The sequence below is a fragment of the Solanum pennellii genome, chromosome 3 (genome assembly GCF_001406875.1).
Source record: "Solanum pennellii chromosome 3, SPENNV200".
Classification (NCBI taxonomy): Eukaryota; Viridiplantae; Streptophyta; class Magnoliopsida; order Solanales; family Solanaceae; genus Solanum; species Solanum pennellii.
In genome coordinates, this window is record NC_028639.1 from 66,397,293 (window position 1) to 66,411,044 (window position 13,752).

The 13,752-nt window shown below is 32.5% G+C and overlaps 2 protein-coding genes and 1 pseudogene across 2 annotated transcripts in view; 1 reads left to right on the top strand and 2 right to left on the bottom strand.

Annotated features, from left to right (window-relative positions):
- Positions 1-726: 726 nt before the first annotated feature.
- LOC107013904 lies at positions 727-4,381 on the bottom strand (annotated as a pseudogene).
- A 1,209-nt stretch (positions 4,382-5,590) lies between these two features.
- LOC107015456 (GDSL esterase/lipase At3g48460) lies at positions 5,591-8,130 on the bottom strand. Its single transcript, XM_015215723.2, has 2 exons — positions 7,435-8,130; positions 5,591-6,314 (listed from the first exon to the last, which is right to left on the bottom strand). The coding sequence occupies exons 1-2, from the start codon at positions 8,080-8,082 to the stop codon at positions 5,817-5,819; spliced, it is 1,146 nt and encodes a 381-aa protein (XP_015071209.1). The 5' UTR covers positions 8,083-8,130; the 3' UTR covers positions 5,591-5,816.
- Positions 8,131-12,492: 4,362 nt separating this feature from the next.
- The window catches only part of LOC107014286 (callose synthase 10), a 58,220-nt gene continuing 56,960 nt past the window's right edge, over positions 12,493-13,752 (top strand). The window contains exon 1 of the mRNA XM_015214136.2: positions 12,493-12,917. Within this exon, the coding sequence (XP_015069622.1) occupies positions 12,710-12,917 (208 nt within the window). The 5' untranslated portion in view covers positions 12,493-12,709. The remainder of the gene's footprint in view (positions 12,918-13,752) is intronic.

The window sequence follows — 13,752 nt, forward strand, 5'->3', positions numbered from 1 at the left end:
AGTTGAATTTTTGTAGTTGCTTATATCTGATTCGACCCATTTATATTTGAATCGCCCCGTTTTTATGGATACTATTATCGTGCTTACTTATTATTTTGAACCCTCGATGAAAATTCTGCCTCCGCCACTAATATTATGTATGTCGTAATTATTAAAAAAAAATCCTTTACTTTTTTCCATCTTCTCTTATTGTTAAAATTCTTAAGTCTAGCCAAATCTTTAGTGGCGTAAATTTTTCATAAATTCTCATAAGAAAACTTACGGTGAAAATCTTAGTAAATAGTAGCTTTGTCCCAAAAATTGCAATTTAAGAGAAGAATGAATAATTTTCCAATAATTCCCTCATATTTTTACTATAGAAAAAAATGATTTTCTGAAAATCAACAAAAAGAACACAAGAAGAAGAAAAAAAATTAAAGACAACAAGACGCGGAGCTTCTTTGTTGATACTATTTTGTTCCAAATAATTAAGACTTTCAAGTAAGGTTGTTTATCATTCGGTTTTGAGGGTATATACATGCTAAACTGTTATAAAATTGTTAAAATATGGTTAATTGGTTATCGATTATTGATAGTAAACGGTTCAGTTATCGACAAGGTAACAGAATAAGGATATAGATCTTGCGTAGGAAGATGTATATTTTTTTACTATATTTATGGACAGGAAGAATTAAGAATGTGGGATTATAACAATCCGTGGAACTAAATTGATATGGAGTACTGATATCTCAACAATGGTTAGGGATTTACTGTGGTCAATTAAATGGTAACCATTAAATTCAACATATGTCATGTGTCACCAATCGAAGGAGGAACTTGGGAAAAATGGAGAGGAGCCGGATATTAATGGTCATCGGGGTGATAGTATAGATAAAGTGACCTCGTTAACGGAACACAACTGATCATTAGATTGAGGCTCAGCTGATTTCATGGCAAGTCTCCCAATAGAAAATGCAGGTTGTGATGGCTGTGGAAGTGTTTTAGTGTTGTTTTCCAGCATAAAAACTACAGAGGACATGGTAGGTCTATCTGCTGGATCTTGTTGAACGCAGAGTAGTCCGATATGGATGCATTTTGTTATCTCAGTTGTCACACAGGACTGCGATAAGCAAGGGTCCATTAGCTCTAATCCATGCTCTTCGCGCCACAACTTCCACGCCTGAAATATCAAGATAGTTTTAGTATGTTGTATGTATGTTGAAATTGATATAACCAAAAATAATAAATGGAGAAGAAATACACTTACAAAATTAAGGAGGCTCTGACCATATTCGGAAACATAGCTATTGTTCTTCCTTCCACTTAAAATCTCAAGCAACAGAACACCAAAGCTGAACACATCTGATTTAGTGGAAAAAAGTCCCTCCATAGCATACTCAGGAGCCATATATCCACTGTAAAAATGGCAAAAGTAAAAAATGGTTCTTAGCATCAATCTTGCGGTACCAATAGATTTTTTGCATTTTTTCATAATCTTACTAGGTTCCAACAACTCTATTTGTATTGGCTTCTCGTTGATTTCCGCTAAACATCTTTGCCATTCCAAAGTCTGATATCTTGGCGTTCATATCTTTGTCCAGTAAAACATTGCTTGCTTTTAGGTCCCTATGAATGATTCTTAGTCGAGAATCCTCGTGTAGATACAGAATGCCCTTTGCTATTCCTTTAATAATGTGGAGACGTTGTCTCCAATCCAGAATCTTGTTTTCTCTTGATTCTATAGGGAAAAAAAATTATGCAGTTAGTAAATTAGTTGCTTCTTTGTAGTATACTAATATGCCAAATTAGTCAAGGCCAAACCAAAAATGAAGAAGTCCAGGCTTTTGTTGGGCATGAACTCATAGATAAGCAGTGCTTCGATTCCCTCTAAACAGCAACCCAAGAGCCTCACGAGATTTCTGTGTTGTAATCTTGCAATTAAGACAACTTCATTCTTGAACTCTTTCAGTCCCTGACCGGACGTTCTAGACAGCCTTTTGATTGCAATTGTTATGCCATATGGTAGTGTACCCTGGAATGTTATACACAACATTAAATAACCCAGAATTTCATGGAAAAATTGACCCCCTCTACAAACTAGATTCACTAGTAATTAGACTAAGACTTAAGGACTTCCTAGGTCATGATGAATGATAGGAATTGTTACCTTGTACACAGGACCAAATCCACCTTCTCCAAGCTTGTTTTCTTCAGAAAAATTTTGCGTAGCCACTCGAATGAGGTCTAGTTTTACAACTGGAAACTCTCTGGATCTCCCCTTCTTTTCTGAGCCAAAATCATCATTCTCATCAAGTGTTTCTCCTATTATGTCAAGCAATTGAAGTTCTTGACTCTTTTCATTCCTCTCTGTAAAGATTCAACTTTTGATTGGTTAGCTGAAACTATTATTTACTTTTCAATCCAAAATGTCAAAGGAAAATTTACCTTTCTCTATTTGTCTTCGTCTTTTTAGAAGGTAAAAGCAAGTTCCTGCCAGTACAACAGCTAAAATTGCTAGTGTAACACCTGTAATGATACTAATAAGCTTTGTCTTTGAAGTATTTTTGCCTGAAAAGAAATAGTTGATCATTTAAAAGCTGAATTCAACTATTACTTCGTGATGTATTAAAAGTATGTGTGACTATCTTATCTACAAGTTGGAGAAATTATATTTGATACATGCACAGTTCATTCAGCCATAACTCTATTAGTAGATGATTTTCTTTGAGAGTGTGCGCCAAAAACTTAAACGACAAACATTTGATGTGGACCATGTAGTATATAATTATGATTAAAAAGCTTTTAATATACATTTGAAGTGATTAGTTTCATGTGAGAAACAGTACCTCCATATAGATTTCTGGGAAATTTGGCTTCAGAGTAAAATTAAAGCATGTAATTAACTTATAGAAGATCGCACACCTTGGTCTTCGTTGCCCTGGCTGGTCAATGGCGGTAAACTGGCGAGGAGTTGATATATTTCGTACCTTAAATTGCAGCTTGCATGAAGAACTCTGCCTCCTGTTGGTATTTTGGCGTCAAAGAGTGTGATACTCATTTGAGACAAAGCGGCGTTCAGGCAAGTGACACAATCTGCAGCTGACAAATCAGGTAGACACTGCACCATGCCATACAGTCTTTGAAAATCGTTAATTTCATCAGAATTGTCAGCATATTTCAGATGAGATTGATGGTAATAGCTTGAGTGATGACATTATCAAACATCGCACTCAAATTCCCCATGAATCGTTCTGGCTGTGAAACATTTTGTGTGTCATACAGGATCTTAGAAATCGAGCTGTCTAATATGGACGCGAATGATACATTAGAATAGCGGACCAAACATTCATCAAACCATATAATTGCCTGTTTCTTGAGCGGACATTCACGTTGAATCCGCTCCCTTGCCACATCTATGCAGTTTTTGCAGTCTTTAGTTACAACGTCTCCTCTACAGAGGAATACTCCATAAACTTTATCAAGGTCTTCTCCTTCACTTGCTTTTGTATAGACGGAATTGCTACTATTATTGTACAGCAATCGGTTAAGATTTGATTGGAATTTGCTTCCTTCTGTATAATTATTGGGCATTGAACAATCGTAGTATAAGGGATTCAGCTGCATCTGTGCTTTGACACCCACAAGCAGTACTGAATGGAGCAACAAAATCAGAATTAATGTTTGGTTACTGCACAAACACGAAACTAGAACCGACGCCATTCTTGACTAAAACAACTTGCTGTTGAATTATGTCCAAAGTAATCAAAATGATAGGAGAAGAAGATGAATCTGCTAGATACCACAAGTTTGATTTTTCATGAAAATAATTTTCCCATAACAGTTCCCTTCCATCCTTCCTACCAATAGTCATTTGACTTTGTCAATGTCAAACTAATTACAAGGAATAATTGGTCTAGACTAAACGTGACAGCTGAAACAAACCCAATTTTTCAACAGAAATATCCAAACAATAAATCAAATTACAACGACAACACCTGACTTACAAGGAGAAGTACTGAAATATCAAGTAATATCGAGTAACTAGAGATAGAGATAAGAATGGGGATGAGAAGTTTAGACTCGAGAAAGAAGATGAGAGGAGAAGGCCATGGAAGAATTCGTTGCCAAAGGTGGGATGATTGGAACTACAATTGGTCCCAAGGGAATCATCGAATCTGATAAAAATTCATACAATTATCAGAAAGCATTGCATGATAAGATAGTTGACCAAGCTATGGACAAGGATGAGGAATTGAGGTCATTTGTGTGACTCAAGAGAAAGGGTTTGATGTAGAGTGAGTATATATAGTTAATTACAGTTAATTGGAGTTGCTTCTCTCATGCGCATTTTGTGCCTTGCAAATTTACTATGCATCATGTATTTTGTAGTTGGATGTTTAAAGTGGGGAATAAGGTTTTAACTAAAAAAATACTAAATAATAACTATTAGAATTTGTACTTTATTTCTTCATCAAATATATGCTTTTATATAAAATATTTTTTTTACCTTCTAATGTTGAACCTGCTACGGTTGCAAATATGCAATTGAGAAATAGATTGTGGGTACCTCTTTGTTAGGGGCAAACTATACGAAATGGATCTAATCGTAAAACTGTTTATCTAAATTGGACTCAATCCAAATTATTTAAGGAAAATGGTATGAAATAGTAAATTATTAATTCAAATTAAATGTTATAGTCATAATTTCTTTTATTTATAATTCGTAGCAAACATTTCATGTTTTTTATCATGAAATCCCATTTGTATATCAAAACATACAAATAGACCGAAATGCAGGATCCATTTATATACCGAAATATGCAAATGCAGAACCCATTTTGTATACGAAAATATACAAATTAAAATTTGCTATGCAGTGCAATTAAAGTTTGTGGAATAATGTGATTAAGGCAATGGTGAATGACTATTTTTAACCTTTTACGGTAATGTTGAAATTCAATTTAATATTTTTGTCTTGATCACCTACTATTTGATTAACGTCTAACTTAACTTTGCAAGTGTAGGAAATATTCTAGAGTAGTTCAGAATTTTCGTAAGTAAATTTGAGGAAGCGGACATCTATTGAATGAAAGGTGCTTGTAACTATTGAGTTATAGCGAAAACTTACAAGTTATTCAATGTGAAAAAGTGTTATTCAAATTACATCTTTTGAACACGCAACTTGTGGAAATTAAAGTTCGTTTGTTCCTCAAATGTATAGCTAGTGTATGCTTTTACCATTGAGGAAGTTTAACTCGTTCTAAGATCTAAACCGCCCAAGAATTTCCAAGAGTTCCACTTCAAAATTTTATTTATGTTTAGATGGTGATTTTGATTATTCATATAAACAATTAGTACTCACTTCTGGACGTCTATGCCAATTAGACATTGTGGACTTATTATTAGTTAAGCAAGTTCATTGTTTCTAACTTGATGAAATGTTCCTAACTCCAGATTCATAGGAAAAACCAATTTGCATTTATAACTCATGTCGCATGGGCAAGGTAGACATTTCAAGATCAATGATCATTCATATAACCATGTTATTCGATTTTAATTTCGAAACAAATTTCATTCGTTGGGTATATTATTCCAAATCATATCAAAGTACTTCGAGAAAATGAAAGAGTCTTATTTTGTAGAGTTCATGAATGAGACCCGACTTTATGTACAAAGTCCTTCAAACAGACTCTTACAAAGCACTTTTTCAATACTTTCCTCCAACCTAATTTGACGAGACATATCATTAGATTTGACATAAATTTAAAGAACATAATGAAATAGAAATTTGTCGTCTAAAACAATTTTGAGACCATCTACTGACTCGCGGTTCAGAACTACTTTTTTTTCGCTAGCAAGTAACTAAATGGAGGTTTACAATATTTCCCGTGTAGAAACATGCTAGCCATAGTCTTATACATGGCTTCGGTAAGATGAACACCATCCCAGTTAATATACTGAGATGGATCCGGGCAAGAGCTTGCTGAAGGAGAACCACAAGTACTGAATATATCGAAGTTTAAATTTCCGCCACCAGCGCCACAACAACTTTTGAACACCTCTTTAAAGCCATTCTTGTTTGGATTTCTCACAACTGTGCTGTATGCATTCCAGTAGTCTGCATAAACAATGACAGTTTGTGGGAACTGTTTTCTGAATGAATCTAATTGGGCTTGGATGATGCTGTTGTGCAGGATGCTGTGCTTGTTTGCACTTCCCACACATCCCATGGCATCTCTGTCTGTGTCAGGTGCCAGATACATGGACAGTGTTAAGCAACCTGTTGGTGGAAGACCTTGAACAAGTACATATTTTGCTCCCTTGTTCAATAATGCCTGTATATGAACCATTCAAATATGAGATTTTACTCAAAGTACAGAGGCGTGTTGAGGTGTGTGACTCACCACTTAAAAGAAAGACATTAATTAAAGTGTCATTTGTCAATATCATCTTTTTGATTCTTCTCAAACTGTTCTTTAAAGCGGAGATAGTCATGTTTTAAAAGTAGTTGAAAACTAACTCTGGGGAAATAATTACTATCCTCTGTCCCAATTTATGTGACACTATGTTTTGAGAGTCAAACAATTTAAGTTTGATGGAAAATTTGAGCATGAAATCTTTAAATTATTTTGAAATAAATTTATATATTTGTAAACTACATAAAAAGAGTCACAATAATTGATAATTCAAAAAGCTCATAAGATCTATAAAAAATTTACAGTCAAAGATAAACTTGTTTGACTCTTGAAATCCGAAAAGTGATATATAAAATGAAACGAAGGTAGTAATACATTCTTGAACTTTGATAAATTCATTCATTTTTGGATCATAAATAAACTGTATTCATTCAAAAAAAATTTAGAGATGGACATGCTAAAGACAACAACAATAGACGTAATGCATAAAAATGTTCTCTTTTAACTTTGATTTCCGTTAATATTTATGTCCCTTCAATTTTGAATGTGTACAAAGAGACACTTAAACTTATATAAAATTGAATAAATAGCACATACGTCCTACCTGACAATTTATATGAGATACACTCGAACTGATTTGTATTTGTCTAGTTGTTCATGCCGGACCCATATTATATCATATAGAATGAGTGTGTTTACTTTTCTAACTTTATACAAATTTAAGTGTACATTTATTTATCCAAAATCAAAGGATATAAATGTTACTCCGTTTACACCTACTTAAAAGGCATAACAATAAGTGTAGTTACACAACTGTGCGGTGGGATGTGGACATGCTAAGAGTACGTAATAATACAAAATGAATGAATAAACCAACTATGAGTGAGGTACAAAATGAATGAATAAAAATTAAAACAAACTTGAATTTTCTTTTTGTCGGTGCAACATTAAGGTGTGAAAAGTTCATCGATGGATGCATTGTTGCACTACTGAATTAGATGCTTATATGATTAGAAATATTTATGATACTACTAATTACCTGTAAAAAACCAGTGAAACTTCTGGTAGCTAGCCGTTGAATCGTGTTGGGTGAAACAGTAGATGCAAAGCTATACGCATAGTCATTAGCCCCAATTTCACCCACCCAAAACAGAGCATCACTAAACAACGCCTCGCACTGCTGCGGCGTCGTTGTAGAATTCACACAACCTTTGCTCTCTAAAAACCTGTTAAACCACGTGAGCTGCGTTTGAAGCGATTGTGGAGTCACATTCAAAGTGATATTGTTCTTCACAAAAAATCCGTGCCTTATAGCAGTAGAACCAGCTACAGCAAAATTAACACCATAAGTTTTATCCGCTTTCAGATCTCGATAAGGCGGTAAAAACGGCAACGACAGTGATTCCGCTACGAAATCGATGACTAATCGACCGTCTGAGTATCTGTTTGTTGGATGGTGAAAAAATGTGTTTCCGTAAGGTGGATTTGATACGTAATTGAAAGAGCTAGGGCCAGTGGCTGAGTGTGTGTTGCCTGTGTCTGTGTAGGAATCCCCAAATGCATAGATTTTTTTGAATTTTTTGGGAGTGAAAGCAGAGGAGATTAGTGAAGGGGAAAAGATCAGTGTAATGGTGAATATGATGAGGGTGATTTTCAAAGGGATCACTACTCTAGAGAAAATAGCCATGGCCTCACACCTCAGAGACTACTTTATTAGTTGTGAACTTTGGGGGAAGTCTGAGTGGTTTATATAGATATGATGCATGTGTTATTTTATTGGGAAAAGGGTCTAATATACCCTTTAACTTTGTCATTTGGAGCTGATATACCCCTCGTTATAAAAATGGCTCATATATGGCTTTACCGTTATACAAATGGCTCACATATACCCTGCCGTTACAAAATGACTCACATATACCCTTCATTTAATGGAGGTTAAAAAATTAGTTTTAAATTTATATTTATTACTTCTAATTTTTTTTAAAAAATGATTTAGAGGTATATATGATTCTTCTATCAAAGTTCAAGTTATATTTTAATTTTTTTCATACATAAATTATTTTTTGACTTTTTTTATTATAATTATTTGAGTTTCTTATTCTTATTTTGTTTTTTTCTTTCATTCCTTAGTTTAAAGAAGAAAAAAAACTATTTTTTTGTGTATTATAATTTAATTTCGTATTCGAAGAAAAAATTTGGTCATCTACAACAAGTTTTACAAGAATATTAGTGAAACATAAATAAATTTGATTATCAAAATAATAATTATAAATTAGTCATTGAAACAAAAAAAAGTCAAAAAAAAATGTTTGACGAGGTTTAAATTTACTCGTATGGGATTATATTTTTTAGAAAAAAATAATAAAAATTTAGATTAAAATTATTTTTTTTTCATTTCCGTTAGAGGAAAAGGGTATATGTGAGCCATTTGTTTACAAGCAGGGGTATATATGAGCCACTTTCATAACAAGGGGTATATCAGCTCTAAATGACAAAGTTGGGAGGGGTATATCAGACCCTTTTCCCTATTTTATTTGTATGTTTGGTATTCATATTGAAGCTCGATTTATTTGAATTCACACTATATAGAGTTTTATTTAAATATTTGGAGAAAAGTTTTATTAGAAAAAAAATAATACATAAAACTTGAATCAGAAACCTCTAATTAAAAAAGAAAACAAAATTATATAGTAGTTCTTTATTGTGCTAATTAAAGAGAGAACAATAATTGTATAATACTTTATTATGCTAAACGAAAGAATGTAAATAAAGAGAAGAAATGAAGTCCCCTTATATTTATACATTACTCTCTCTATCCAATTTGATGTGGTATTTGTTTGACTAAACACGAGTTTAAAAAAAAGACAAAATTTATAAAAATAGTCACTATAAATTATGTTATATCGTTAAACGTAAAAATGGAAATTTTTAGTGTTAAAATATTTTTTAAATATAAAATTATATCATTTGTTTTTGTATTAAATTTTACATTAATCAGATAAACTAGTATAAATGTAGTAGTTAAACATCACTATGTGTGCAAAGAGGGAAACGAGAGGGAGAGAGAGACATGGAAGGATGGAGGGGGCAGATGCATGCATAAATGTTTTTATACACGATTCTAAATTGTCGTAGCAATAGAATGAGATGAATTTACTTATTTTTTTAATCAACCAAATACTTTTTTTTTCACGCGGTTCAATTTGTATTATAGTTCGATTAAATCTTGATCGTGCACTGATCCATTCTTGAGGTGGTCCCAATAATATTTTTTTTCATATTCATGACTCAAACTCGAGGACTCTGGTTAAGAATGAAGCAGTCTTATCACTACACTACAATATTAACGATAGTATTCAGCAAAAAATCTTTACATGTCATATTTCATCTACTAAACAAAACAAAAAGTATGACATGTAGTATTTATTACACATGATTTATGAATATTGTAGTATTTTGTATTTTCTAATCATATCACCCATGCTTTCCAAAAACAAGTTAATGAAGGCAAGACCAACTCTAGAAGAAGAGGATGGGAAGTGGTAGAGAACACAATTAAGTTTTGCATAAATAAGAGGTTGGTGGGGATTAGAAAACGCTGAATTTATGAGAAAATATGTATGGAAGTTAGTTAGTAGTTGGAGAAAATAGTGGGGATTTCATATAAACCTTTAAATGCATCAATAAATTCAACACCAACCGATGATTTTATTCGATGGTAAAATTAGCTGAATGCAGAAATTAGAAAGGAACAAATGATTTGGACAAATTAAAGCTTATTAGTAGTAGCAAAAACTGATGAGGCAATTACTCCATATATTGAGATGCACGTAAAGTACTTATCAGTATTGACTAATGACTGCCTTGTTTTCTTGCGCTAAGCTTTTTATTTCAGTGCCAAAAATATTTTATTTCTCTAAAAATTTGTAACTTTTGATCTTTTATTATAAATTGTGATTTAATTTATGGGTAACCAGACAGGTGGCAGTAGCCCATCAACGCACAAACACCGTCCTATGAGTGCTGCGTGACTTTCTTAAAATTGTGTATATAGTATCTATGTATCCAAATATAATATGCAATGGTGTATTCAATGTTATGTTTTGTGCATATCGTATATCAATTTCTTTTGGTATATTCAATATTAATTTCACGTATTCAACATAAAATGCATTAATATATTCAGTGAATCTTTGCTTAGTATATATCCGGTGTAAATGTGCATGAGTGTACATTGCTTTTGAGAGGACATCGATGTATTCATTGTATTTGTGCATGAATACATCGATCTAATAATAAATTTGTGATGTATCCATTATATACATACTTAAAAAGATGAATGTAAAGATATAATTATCCTTTCACATACGTTTGGTGTAATTTTGTTTACATAGTAGGTTCTTATTTATTCTTAACTAGAGATTTTAGGTTCGAACTTTTTTAAATACAAAATAGATTTTACGAGTAAGCATTTCATTTTACAAGGTAAAACTTTTCGACCCAAACAATTGGCGAGAAATGAAAAAATAATAATACAATAACATTTCTTTACCCTATATCTTCTAAGACTTTAGTTACTTGGTCTTATCCATAATATATATTTTCTCACCATAAGTTAGAAGTTTCGTAACACATTATTTGTAATGGTTAAACTCTTTTTCTCCTCCTTATTCTACTTCTTCATTTTTCTCTTTTATGTTTCTGGTTTTTATTCCTTCTTTCTTTCATAATTAATTATACATTAAAATTTTAATGTGTTCAAAAGTGAATCATTTCTAATGAAATATACATTAAATGATTTGAAATATCGAGAGAATTTTAAATCTAAAAGTTTGCGAATTGAAACTAGTTAGATTAGATTTTGAATTGGTTGGGATTAGACAAAAATAAGTAAAAGTACTTGCAATACAATCATTTTTGTTTTCGAAATCACCTGATTCTTCATAATCAATCTACCCTTCGACTCTTTCTTATCTTTTTTCCTTCTTCCTTAATTAGCCTAATAAATGTTCTGAATAAAAAATTAGTTTGATAAATAGGTAATGTATACTTCACGTATAATTAAGATATATTCAATTTTTTGAGTGTATCATAGTGTATAATCAGTGTATATCCATGTGTAAGTAAGTTATATTTAACCTTTGAGTATATAATGAATAATCGGTATGTACTTTTTATGACTTCTGACTGTTTTTATGTAAATAAATATAGAAAAATTTACATAAATACTACTAGTTTAGGAGTTAATTACTTAGATATACTCTAGTTTGCAATATTGCATATATTACTAGATTTTGATGCGTTAAGATACATTCACATACATCCATATATATCATATATGCATCCTAGTATACACGAGGGTAAAATTAGGTGTAATTTATTCAAAGATACATTATATCCAAGTGAATTCACATGTATTTAAGATACTTAACAATTTGATTGCTCGCCTCCCTCGCTTCTCTTCTATCTCGTTCGTTATTCTCCTATGTATCTGGTATCCTAGATACATGCGAGTCACATAATACATATAGATACATATATGTGGGATAAATAACGAATCTCGCTTGCATCCCTCCTATCTCGCTAGACTCTATCCCTATTATAATGTATCTGGTATCAAAAATACATATAACTAAGTATATGTCATTCAATATATGATATAAAACTCTTAATTAGTGATACAAACTACAATACATAATATTTTAAAAGTAATACATCAATATATCCGATAGTGAAATATGTATAATTACATAATTTTGCCATAAAAAATGACTATATTTGTCCTAAACATTACAATTTAAATTTAGTCTAATCTCAAATACCATATGAAAAAAAAGGTCGATTCAAAAGGGAAAAAGTTGGATCTAAAATTTGTTCAAACATCAAACGAGCCCACAACCAGTTTGATGGTGGGCCCACAATCTTATTTTGTAGACAATCATATTTTCTTACCTCACAAATCAACCAATAATAATCCTTTATAAGATGACTAAAGTTGAAATTGTTGACAAGTGTTGTTTTTAACAAGTCAAAACGAGTGAAATATTTGAATTAAAATGGACCAAAACACAGGGTAATACTTTACTTCCTTAATCTACGCGTTTAAGAGAAAAGTGAGAAAAATACTGAAAAGGAAAGTGAGAAGAAAATGAAAAACCAAAACATGACGTTTTCACCGATTCATTTCATTTCCTATTATTAGATCTGAGGGCGTTTGAATTCAATTTGAACTTACTTTAGGGTTCTATCAAAAAGATAAGTTGATTGATTCGTAGAGCCCTAGGGTTTTGTTCTTTTTTTTTTTTTTTTGGAAGATGGCGAGGGTTTACGAGAATTGGGATAGGCTTGTACGAGCTACGTTACGGAGGGAGCAGCTCCGGCAGACCGGTCCCGGACACGGAAGGACACCTAGTGGTATAGCAGGTTCTGTTCCCGATTCGCTTCAGCGGACTACCAACATTAATGCGATTCTTCAAGCGGCTGATGAGATACAGGATGAAGATCCCAATGTGGCCAGAATTTGTAAGTTAAACGTGTATTTCAGCGTTGTTTTATGATTATCTTAAGCTTTTTATTTTTTGTCTTTTCTATTGATTTGTTGTAGTTACTTATTTGTATTGTGAATGTGGAAGTTCCTATTGTTCATTAAGAGTGTTTGGTTTTCTACTAAATAACAGAAACACAATTTTCTATACACCTGGAACTTCATTGGTGCATAAAAAAGAAACTAGGGAAGTGATATGACCCACATGTGTGCTAGTGGGGCAACACCCGCAAATATCTGTTCTTCTCCTTCACTGAGTACTGTTTTTCTCTTATGAAGTGCATCTTTCATCCTATCATTGCTTGTTGAGTGAATGTTGGACCTCTATAACACAATATTTGTACAATATAAATGTCAGAGATATACTAATGCTTAGATGAATGTGTCATTTTAAAGATTGTAGATGACGAGGAATAATCACTTCCAACAAGAAGGTGATACTTACCCAACAAATGATAAAATAAGAGAAGTCACATGAGATGGTTTAGCAATGTCTTACGCAGACATCTGTATACACTGGTTCTTAGGTGTAAATATTACGATGATTGAAAAATGATGGAAGTGAATTGTACACATCGAGTGACATTAGGGGGATTGTCTCGAAAGACCTACTATCAATCACTAGATTTCGTATCAAACAAACCACAATCGATATAACGACTTAGTTGTTGTTACTACACTTACATTAATTTAAAAGAGTCTTATTCTGGTGAGAGATTTTCCTAGCCGTGTAAGGATCATTGTGAAATTTAGATATCCTCTAGTTTTGAAGATCCCAAATTTGTGGTAGGAGTTAAATTATTTTGTGGGCGT

Coding starts and splice junctions, on each gene's coding strand:
- LOC107015456 (XM_015215723.2), bottom strand. CDS start 8,082: ATGGCTATTTTCTCTAGAGTAGTGATCCCTTTGAAAATCACCCTCATC. Junction 6,315..7,434: donor GTTTCACTGGTTTTTTACAG/GTAATTAGTAGT, acceptor GTTCATATACAG/GCATTATTGAACAAGGGAGC.